The sequence below is a fragment of the Epargyreus clarus genome, unplaced genomic scaffold (assembly GCF_041222505.1).
Source record: "Epargyreus clarus isolate Ecla_fem2 unplaced genomic scaffold, WU_Ecla_fem_2.2 ptg000005l, whole genome shotgun sequence".
Lineage (NCBI taxonomy): Eukaryota > Metazoa > Arthropoda > Insecta > Lepidoptera > Hesperiidae > Epargyreus > Epargyreus clarus.
The window spans coordinates 11,264,162-11,276,524 of record NW_027332213.1 but is presented as its reverse complement, the minus strand read 5'-3'; the positions used below and the strand labels follow the sequence as shown (position 1 = coordinate 11,276,524).

Below are 12,363 nucleotides of genomic sequence, written 5' to 3'. Positions count from 1 at the left end.
ATCATTTGATCCAGTAGTTTCGGACCAAATTGGCTGTGATAGACATACGGACAGACACACGAGTTATCCTATAAAGGTTACGTTTTTGTGTTTTTGATACTGAACCCTAAAAAGCGCTTTCTCATATTGCCTATGCTAACATGTAATATCGATTATTCACCCACTTAATGTATAAGTGATATAATAAATTAAAATGGATGAGATATAATAATAGTCCTACTCTATATTTCACTGTTAAATGAATGTTAAAACGAAATTGTAGCATGTATTATGAATCCTAATTAGGCATTTGGCTATCTTAAGTAAATAACATGTCTGGCGTTTGCACCGCTATTAAAGTTTTTATAGCATGTTTTTGAATAAAAATATCATTAAAAGAAAGTTAGCGTAGGTTGTGCGAAATTCGTTATTCACACATACATGTGATTAAGAATCATATCGTTCCGATCATAGATGCATTCTAGTCTCGGTTGCGTAACCTAAGTCCTCGTTTCGATCTGAATTATTGCTGAAGCACCTTTGCGAGCTTGCAGCGGTTGGGGCTTGTCACGTGTTTACTTTCGTGAAGGCTTCGTTTAGCCGCGCCGCCGCCGACAGCCACAGTACCGTCGTCGGCGCTGCTTTGTAAGCACGCGCATTAACACCATACAATAAACAATTATTTCGCCAAATAATGACAATTGCAGCCTCCCACTAATCCTCGAGTGCTAAGTTTGTGCAGTGATCTAGTGGTCAGATACAATCAGTGAAGTTAAGGACGTGTTTAAATATGATTGCGAGGTGAGCTTTATTTTATTTACAGTAATAAATTTATTAACTCTATTTCGCTTTTTTGGGGTAAAAAAAATAAAAAAATTCTATTTTTTTTTATTTGCAATTAAATCATTAACTATCCTAGAAATAGAAACGAAACGAAGTAATATCTAATATTGTACCTGTATGTATTGTATTGTATAATAATTATGTATATTTGTATTATTATAAAATTAAACTTCGTTGATGTCTTTAGTAGAGCGCGTAGCGGCTACGCGATGTCTACAGACCGTAGCTCTCGGTTATTATCAGCTTCAATAAACTCATTTGTTTTAAATGTACTTTTCCTTTTTCTAAATTAGATTAATATAAATATTATTATATGTGATTAACTGAAAAGTAAATATATGTAGTGTAAATATATGTAGCTTTTGAAACGCAAATAAACAATTAGTAAATTAAAAATGTAATGGATTATTGTAACAATGATAATACAGTTTAATAAATTAACTGTTACTATTATTATATCATCATGTTACATAATTATTATATTATGATTATCTAGTAACTGGCAAAGTATACAACAATATGTCAAATTTTATTTATATTTCTCTTAAAGCTTTTAATTCAAACCATTTACATTTACGTAAGTTGCAGTACATGTAAGTATTTAAAAAGCACGTTGAAAAGGAAAGTAAGCACTTTACAATAAATAGTAATAGATAAGATACTATTACTAAGAGGACATTCCCTCGTTGAGCTCAAGTAGTCCACAAAGTTCACTTTCATTCTCTTCGAGTGCTACCGCGAAGCTTAATCTTGATCTAACGCTAACTTTGGTCACTATTCATTAGGGAAAATATAATTAATATACCTATAATATAATTAAGAATATAACTAAAAGGGTTTCCTAATTATATGAATCAGTAAATTATTAATAAAACAATTTGGAATGTTTAATCAAATTTTGATATTGACCTTAAAGTGTGATACAAATATTCCCCAAAATATTTTTGGACAAAAATCATCATTTTGAAAGAATTTGTAAATATAATTGAATACCAGAAGCGAGGCCTTTTATTCGTTTGCATTACTTAGTTATATATAATGAAGCTATGTTCAGCTTGAGGAATATGGGAACGAGGTGGACACTCAAAACGCCATAGACTTTTATGATCATCGCAGACAAGTTGCAAAAATTTATTCAATGCTTTGTTATATTTAGGACCTTTTTTATAATGGCCGGTCAAGTCTCAAATAAGCAGCTTGAATGTTATGTAGGTATATGTACTAATAATGCATTAATACAATTAGACAATAAAAATACTGTAAAAAAATAAATTATTAATTTGTTAAATAAATTAACTCTGACATTGTAAAAAGTGTATTTTAATATAATTATTTAAAATCTCATAGTTTTCAAATATAGAACAAATCTAAAAATAGCCGAAAAGTAGTGAAACTCGCTCGCTTAATAAGTCCAATCACAAAATTATACAAATAGCAGCTGTTTGCGCGGACCGTTAGTCCGTCTCCTACGTCAGTGGACAAAAAATCGGTCAATGAATGGATAATAGCGTTACAAAACCGTCTAGCTATAGTAAAAAATATCTATATAAAATTACAAAATATTGTTCCACAAACATTTTGCTGTTTCTTAAATGACATAAATTTTAATTACGAGTATGCGTAATATAAACAAATTCCGAAGTATTACAGAACTGAAGGTCCACAGTTTAAGGTTGTATTACGAAAAATTTTAACAGGCCCTCGCTTGCTTAAAATTTAATAAGCTCAAACATTCTTGAATCAGTAATATATGTAGAATTAAGTTTAAAAATATGGAGTTCCAGTGCACAGCCTCATACTTATGTATTACACGTTCAAAATGGTCGAACTGAATAAATTGGTCTTGCTCAATATTAGCAAGTTACACTAAAAAGACTAATACAAAGTAGGCAGTCACCTCATTTTTTGAGCGTATGTATTTAACATTTTTAGAATATCTTTGTGTTAAGGCTAAATTCATTTGTATTTATAACAAAAAATATATGTGTGTAAATTGGAGTATTAACATACCTCGTCATCAACCCATTACTGTCCCACTGCTGGGTACGTGTCTCCTCTCAGAATGAGAAGGATTAGGCCATAATTGAAAATTAGACGAGCTTACCTGTAAGCGAAGTCTGATTATAATTTTATGAATGGTGATCTGAAATATAATTGAGAATTACAATGTAGTATCCTTCTTCCCACTCGTCGGCATCGCGATTGTTTAGCCTTTAAAAACAAAAAAAGTTTAAAGACCACTGACACTACGTATGACAGTGACAGCTCCGGATTCCTCACTTAATTTAGAGTCTATCATTTCCAACTTAGTCTCCTTGATAATATGCATGCTGTCTATATCTAGGAGACTCTTGTTCTTATTGTTGCAGTATGGGTTTTTATTTTGGGAGGGTGGGTAATTATATTTCAGATCACCATTCATAAAATTATAATCAGACTTCGCTTACAGGTAAGCTCGTCTAATTTTCAATTTTATTTCATGGTGATCTGAAATATAATTGAGAATTACAATGTAGATGTTTAGAGACAACTGCAACAATGGGACATGTAATTAAATTAAAGATTTATTACCATACATATATATTATTATATGGATTTAATTACATTGCTGAATATTTATTTGTTCTGCATCATATGGATGAGATGTTGTGAAATCCATCGTGCTTAGTGAGATTTATTCTCAATAATAAAATATATATAAAAATACAATATGAAAATATCATATTAATAAGAAATTTTTCTCTTAATTAGGTATAATTATAAAATATACATAATTATTAGAATTGCTAACTGAATATTTACTCTTACTGTATAATATGGATGAAATGTTCTGAAACACATATCACTAAGTGAGATTCCCTCTGAATTAGATGAAATAATATTCAGTGCAATAATAATGCAATATTTTTCTCTAAATATATTATTACTAAAATTGGCCAATAATAATAATAATAATAATAGTAATATGCCCCCTAAAACAATACTAACTTCACGTCCGGCATGACCACCGATGCCACGTAGGGGGCGGACACTGGCAACTGTCTATCAGTTATAACCTACCAGTGACTAACGAAGCTCTAGTTAATGGCGCCCATCTTGCCAATTCAAGCCTGAGGTGAAACAGCATACGCCGAGGGCGGCGTGGCTGATGGCCACGTGGCTGAGGGAAACCTCAGTCGCTAGTATGCGGACTCTGGGTACCAGGGGACCCCCAGTTTTATTTACCCTTGCCACGGTGAACGCAGGGCTCTGCCGTGGTTGACTTCAAGTCCCTAGCTTCTCGTGGGAACCAAATGAGAAGAAGTAAAATAAAACAAAATAAAAACCAAAAAAATGATATCGATACTACCCAGTCTCCAACTGTTGTAGATATAATAAATACCCCACACTCCTCGTCAACTAACGAACAAACACAAAATGAAAGATTAGAGTCAATTCATATAAACCCAGTTAGAAGAAGTAGTAGAAGGACCCAAAATAGGTATAGGAGTAGCTCCCCAGCCACATCAGACATAATAGAACCGTATAGCCCGAGCACAGTATCATATACCCCATCATTAACTTCAATTGACGAGGAGGTAAGAGATTTAGAAACTCCCAACTTAGATGTTGCGCGGGAGAGGAACATCCTGTTACCCGCGTCCACTAAGGCTGGGAAACCGAGAGTGCGCATGAGATGGAATGATGATGTAAACTTGTTTATCATGCGCACATATTACTATATCACTAAATTAGAAACAGATAAAACTATATACAGAAAGCGGCTATTTGACAGATTTAAACTTAATTATCCTGACGTAAAAGTTACGGAGCAACGTATTTCCGACCAAATGCGAGCAATTCTTAGAAATAAACTTCTTTCAGATGCGGTAATTAAACAAATAAAGGCTGAAGTATCAGAACAATTAAAAAATGAGGCTGAAAATAGTAATCTCCCGACCTGTAATACCTCCCAATTTATACAATCGTCCCAAAGTCCATCACATTCTGTCCCTCAAACTCCACAATATGCATTAACAACAAACTCAAGACCTACATATACTCCACATGTATCACGATCTCATAGTATTCTACAAGATAATTCAACCCAAACTCAGATAACGCCCATAACGAACCCTATTCTACCAGATATAGATCAATCTGAACTCAGTTGTGATCCACCTACAGATACACAAGATCTGTTAGAAAAGCTCCAAACTACGCTTGTATTGTTTTCAGGCACAGACCCGTTAACACGTCCTAAACTACCACGCCTAAAAGCAAACAAGAAGCTCTATGCATTAGTAAATACCTTTAACAATAATATTTTACCAATATCCTACTCATTAGACTCTGATCTAACACAAATACAAACACTTATTTATTGCAGTGGATTTGTTATCAGTAAAGAGATGGGATACAAGATCGAAACCGAATTTAACTATACACAAAAGAAAAAACAATACATCAGAAAGCCTGCATGGGAAATGAGATTAGAAAATGACATTAAGGAGCTAAGGGCGAATATAGGTAGATTAACACAGTACATTAAAGGCAATAGATCTAGAAAAATAGTAGAAATAGTAGAAGTAATTTTTGAAAACGCCAAAATACACACAATTCATGAACCACAAAATACTAGAGCACAGGAATACTTAGACACTCTTAAGCAGAAACTTACTCTTAAATCACACAGACTAGCCAGATACAAGAAAGCACTTCAAAGAAAGACAGATAACAAATTATTTAGCGTAAATGAAAAAGGGTTCTACAGATCTATGAACGAAAGCTGTAAAAGCAAGCTGAGCCCATCTGAAATACCATGTGCCAACGATTTAAGAACATATTGGACATCAATATGGGAAAAGCGAACAGACTACAATAGCTCAGCGGGTTGGATAGGCGAAGAAACAGAGAAGTGGAGTCAAATTGAAGAAATGTCATTTCCAGAAGTAACAGAAATGGATATGACTGTGGCCATTAAAAAATTAAAAAATTGGAAGGCGACAGGATTAGACGGAATACATAACTTTTGGCTTAAATACTTCACCTCACTACATGGCATACTTACAAAACTAACCAACGACTTAATTCATAATACAATACAACTACCACACTTCTTAACTACAGGAATAACATATATGATACCGAAATCATCAAACACATCAGATCCGTCTCAATACAGACCTATAACATGTTTACCAACCATCTACAAATTAATCACTTCCTGCATCACAAAGAAAATAGTTCATCACCTGGAAAAACACAATATAATAGCCGAAGAACAGAAAGGATGCCGCCAGAACCACAGAGGATGTAAAGAACAACTTATTATTGATTCCACCATACTTAAACATGCTCACAAAAATAACAGAAACCTAAACATTACCTATATCGACTATAAAAAAGCGTTTGACAGTGTCCCTCATTCTTGGTTAATCCGCGTATTACACATCTATAAAATACACCCAGCAATTATATCCTTCCTAGAGAATGCCATGGCTAATTGGAAGACTACATTAATGTTGACAACAAGTGTAGAAAGGCTGACAATAGATAAAATCTTCATTAGAAATGGCATTTTTCAAGGTGACTCCTTAAGCCCTGTTTGGTTCTGTATGGCTCTTAATCCGATCTCACGTCTTCTCTCACAAAATAATTTAGGCTACCGTCTTACACGTGATACTTCAATCTCCCACCTAATGTATATGGACGACATCAAATTGTTTGCCAAAACTGAAAAAGAAATGGAAGAACTGTTAAAGGTAACCACAGAATTCAGCAAAGATATTAGTATGACTTTTGGGTTAGACAAATGTAAAACTATACACATACACATAAAAAAAGGAAAAATCACTGGAGGTGATTATAATATTGATGAAGACCTAGTTATCACAGCTATGGATAAAGATGATTTGTATAAATATTTAGGTATCCTACAGGCAAAATCTATAAATCACACAAAAATTCGACAAGAACTTGGTTCAGAGTACATTAGGAGGGTGAAACAAGTATGCAAGAGGCAGCTTTACTCTCGCAATTTAACAAAAGCGATCAATACGTACGCCACTCCAATCCTAACATATTCATTTGGCATTATTAAATGGACACAGACAGATATTAGGAATTTAGAAATAAAAACGAGAACAGTTCTTACAAAATATAATTACCTGCATCCAAAATCAGCAATAGAACGAATGACATTAAAAAGAGAACAAGGAGGAAGAGGATTTATTGATTTGATAATTCTTTGGCAAAACCAGTTAAAAAATTTAAGAGAGTTCTTTTATAACAAAATTGAAACTAGCGCAATACATTTAGCAACAATAGATACAGATGATAATTATACACCCCTCAACTTGAAACACAAAGAAATTCAATTTAAAACATCTGCTGAACATATAAGGCAAAAAGAACAGACATGGAAAAGAAAAGAACTTCACGGAAGACATTTATATGACCTTGAACAACCACACATAGATATAATAGCTTCGAATAAATGGCTCAAACTAGGATACCTATTCCCAGAAACAGAAGGATTTACAATAGCGATACAGGATCAAGTTATAAATACCAGAAATTATAAGAAATACATACTCAAAGAAAACATAAAAACTGATACATGCAGGAAATGTCATCGACAGCCAGAAACTATCCAACACATAACTGGAGCTTGTACATCTCTACTACAGACTGACTACACGCACAGACATAACCAAATAGTACACTTCATACATCAGAAACTAGCCCTTAAATTCAACCTCATTACCGAAAAACCTAAACCCTACTACGAATATATGCCAAAACCTGTACTTGAAACCACAGAAACTAAAATGTACTATGACCGTGCCATCCTCACTGACCGAACAATTCATCACAACCGACCAGACATAACTTTACTTGACAAAAAATCTAAAACAGCCTTTTTAATAGATGTTACAATACCGAACACGCACAATATACAAAAATCAATTACTGAAAAATTAAGCAAATATAGTGAATTAAAAGAAGAACTCCTCCGAATTTGGAATCTACAGACAGTTTACATAGTGCCTCTGGTACTTTCCACTACAGGTGTCATTCCGAAACATTTATTAAATAGTTTAAAAATCCTTAACCTTCCACCACAAACATATTATACAATGCAAAAAGCCGCCATACTCAACACCTGTCGAATAGTACGCAAGTTCCTTACAAATAATGATGACGAAATGACAGACATGACTGACTTACCCACTTTATAAACCACTCAAATGCACTTGGTGAAAAACCCGTGTGTCTGAAGGATTAACCCCGTAAAAGGGAGAAGAAATTAGAAAACAATAAAAATAATAGTAATATTGTAATTTAGTCAGTATTAATAATTATTCAATTCAAGCTTTTGCACCTTGCAAAAAATAAATACATACAAGGTCGAAAATATGTTTTCTACCCTCCATAGTATGTCATAATTATGTGTAGAATGAATTACTTGGTCAATTTTATTGACACAAATAATACTATTTCCTTTGCTAAATAGCAATATATGTATAAATATGTTTCATATGTGATGTGCATTATATAATAATGTACTTTTATATAGTACTATACTTAAATGTACCAGTAGGTACATTGTATGTATTCCAATGTTATTAAAATAGGAAGCCATCCCATGTTGAATATTAAGGAATTAATACCATTATTTATTGACAAATTATGATTGGGTATTTGATTTGATCTTGGGATGATATATGCCCCATGTGAGATAAATTTATATTTTATGTTGTAGGTATACCCGGTATAATATTGGGTGTTATACCTACTTTGTTTCTTTATATTAGTGTGCATGTTCAGGAGGGACATGATCATTCTTAGATCAATGAAACATTTTAGTTTTATATGACTTCCTGTTTTTGTAGGTATATATCAGATTTGCCAAAGTTACTTATACTTTTTGCTGTACCATGCTTATGCATGCCCTCTGTAAAGTTACATATCTATATGGTTGGTTGGAAAGCTTATGATGCGTTTCCTTTTGAAATCCAATCTGACTTTTGATCTAACATCTTTTCCTAAAAATGTGTGTAACTATCAGTTATGTGTATGTATAAGTTGATATGTTGAGTTGAGTTTTCATAACAGTATTTATGTATATGATTATTTCAAACCCCATTCATGACTAGACCGGAAAAGCTTATCTTTACTCAAAAGTATTTATGCTGAGCATTTTCAGGATTAATTCAGTTTTAATAAGTCAAATATTTTATAATTTCCATGGGGTTCTGGCTTACTTAGCCTGTAATGATTACTAACACAACAGGTTCTAGTTACAGCTCTGCCAGTGATAAATTATAAAGTTATTACCCACATTTTTCTCCATCTTAATTCTTTAAGAAAAGGAAATTAGATAAATCTTCTATATATAATAATTATTTATATATATATATAATATAGTTTTCTTTGTTCCAGGTAAGATGTCTGCCATGTGTGTCCTATATAGTAATGTTAGAGTCCTATATAGTAACGTTCATCACACATACCCCTAAGGAATTCCTATTAATTCTAGGGATGCTAGATTTACATTTGAGAATTGATTGGACATGCAGCTTACTTTCTTTGTTTTATGTTTTATAAGAGCATCTAGGTATACACACTAGGCATAAAAGACCCAAAGAAGATATCATATTAATGGCTGGCCATTCACATGATATAATAATATTGTTATTACTTTTATATCATTAATGTGTCACATATTACCATGGTGGACATTATTAAATTTCATTATGAATGATAACAATTTCAGTTTTAGTGTAACTAACATAGACATTATGAAGACTTAAGTGCAATAGCAATTCTCATATTATGCTTGTCTTTATTCCAAAGTTAATGGGCTGCTGTGTTATTTGTTGATCTGATGACTGGTGTATAAATGTATGATGCATGTTTCTATATAAACCCGGTGTTGCTAAAGGAAATGTTTACGCAACAATATAAATAATATATTATTATTTTGTTAACATTAATAATAATATATTATTAATGTTGGGAGTACCAGGCTTCTGTTGTAAAACATTACATAGGTACTACCAATCTTTAGTCAATTTTTTCATGATGATCAACCTCATATTTTAAGCAGTTATGTACAGTAAAAGTGAAAAATATGTGCAGATATTTAATAATTAACCGTATGTTTGTGGACTGAACTTCCAAACCTTTAATTATTACTGTATTTAATCCTATTGAGTCACTGAAAGATAAGTGTAACGAAATTCAAAATGTTAATTTTGTATAAATTCTCACATTTGTACATAAAGTTCACTCTTGACATTCACATATTTGCATTTATGTCACATATGCCACATAAATAAGTACTACTAAACAAGGTTTTTGAATTATTTACAAGTATGGACATTTATTATTTAGCACATTTGTATTGTTATAGTATTGCAGGTATTGTTATAGTACCTGGGCTTAGAATAAATCATAAAGGTATTTGTGTCCAAAGACAACTCCAGACTTCTGGATTGATTTTATCACTGTAAACCAGTGTATTAAATAGATAATTTAAAAACTTCAATTCAAGTTACATCTATATATAATAGAGTTATATATATTATGTAAGCTCAATGACTTTAAGTAGGTACTCTGTACCAGTAGTTAAGTGGTGCATTATAGTTCTGATTGTACTCCTTGATACAAATCTCCTTAAAGTTATACCTTAATAATACGAGTATTTCCTGAAATCCGCAATATCTTGAAATACACCTAATCTGGATGTTAGGATATTCATATATACCTAGCCCAAAAGATATCAAATCAAACAGCTTTATATAGCTGGTAACTGATTAACTTTTATTATGCATAATTTGTATATATGTGAGTAAGAGGTACTACAATATAACCCATGTAATATTGTTTACTTTGAGCCATGTATAGGTACCTGTTATTTGCTTATAAAACAGCTGAAATTGAGTAAGAACTATAGAGTATCCAAAACAAATCAATGAACTCTGCTCAATTGTGTTGAGGTATTAACACAGAATGCTACTATCAAAGCTAGGACTTCAGACGCTGGATCCAATATATGGGATACTTATAGTATTCTTTCTTCATGTGACTAAAAATATATTGGACAGATATGTGTCAGTATCAATAAGCCGGAGTCTTGTTTGCTTAATCATTGTCCTCCTGAGGTGGTTCTTTTGAGAGAACATGCCTTCTGTTCTATATCAGGTTAACATGAAACAGTTGTCATGTATATACACCAGTGTGTATGTGATAATGTGAAGAGCACATCTATTACCATTTGAGATCGAGCATTGGATTAACTAGTATACAAAAATCATTTTGTCATCCATGTTGTAAGATTTTTATCTTGACGCCATATATTAAATTTGAATATCATATAACACAATTGATTTGTGTGGAACAACCAATCTCAACCAATTTCAAATTGGCAACGGGGTGCTGCATAAAACATTTATGTCACAAATGTCTATTTTAGACATTGTTTTCTGATAAGATAGCTAGTCTTCTATCATTTGTAATGCAGCTAAGTGAGTTTCTATGTCTTCAGTATGATTCCGTTACATGAGCTCATGAGCATCATGCTGTGCGGTGAATCCTGATAAGATTCTTATATGCACGGGGTTATATTTGTTTTGGGTTAGCGCACCAGCAATGTGATGATTCCTATTTTCTGTTCTCCACCATGTATTACATATATTTTTATCGTGTGTATTGTGGTGGAGCATAAATGACCTATTATGACCTTTATAGGTAGCACTAGTTAAAGTGTTATTCTGAGAAGAGCATCAAAATGTACCAGGTTGATTTCCTCAGTTCTCATTGGAATATGTCATTCATCCAGTTGCTTCACACATACCTCCCAATTTTAGAGAACTCTGATGATATTATTGTATTCACTCGTTGTCCCAGTATGTTGACATAATATTTTCCATTTCTGTTAGGACACTGTTTTGTCATATAGTTACAAATATGTTATGCTATTTGCAATAACTCCATGAATGATTCCTGAAATTATAGCTGGTTCTGAAAATTATTTTGTCAGAGTTGGTATAACAGGGTTGGCATAACCTTGTGTTGTAGCAGCTCTAGCTTGGTGCTTATAAATCATTCATGCTTTATACTGTGTATTGTTAGTGCAATAGCTAGTGATGGAAGCATTCAAGCCATTTGCCACATATAAATGTTAGCGCAGGTATCTCGTACTCAATGGCGAATGAGTTAAACGTTTAGTGTCAACAAAGTAACACTTGGAGTGTCTCATACTCGACGGTTCTGATGCTTTGTATATTCGACCACTTGCCACATAGAAATGTTAGCGCGAGTATCTCGTACTCAATGGCGAATGAGTGAAACGGTTAGTGTCAACAAAGTAACACTTGGAGTATCTCGTACTCGACGGTTCTGATGCTTTGTATATTCGACCACTTGCCACATACAAATGTTAGCGCGAGTATCTCTTACTCAATGGCGAATGAGTGAACCGTTTAGTGTCAACAAAGTAAAACTAGGAGTATCTCGTACTCGACGGTTGTGACTCTTTGAATATTCGAACAT

At 32.9% G+C, this 12,363-nt stretch overlaps 1 protein-coding gene across 1 annotated transcript in view; it reads left to right on the top strand.

Moving 5' to 3' along the window:
• Positions 1-576: 576 nt before the first annotated feature.
• The window catches only part of cysu (peroxidase homolog), a 47,126-nt gene continuing 35,339 nt past the window's right edge, over positions 577-12,363 (top strand). Inside the window, exon 1 of the mRNA XM_073073167.1 lies at positions 577-780. Within this exon, the coding sequence (XP_072929268.1) occupies positions 770-780 (11 nt within the window). The 5' untranslated portion in view covers positions 577-769. The remainder of the gene's footprint in view (positions 781-12,363) is intronic.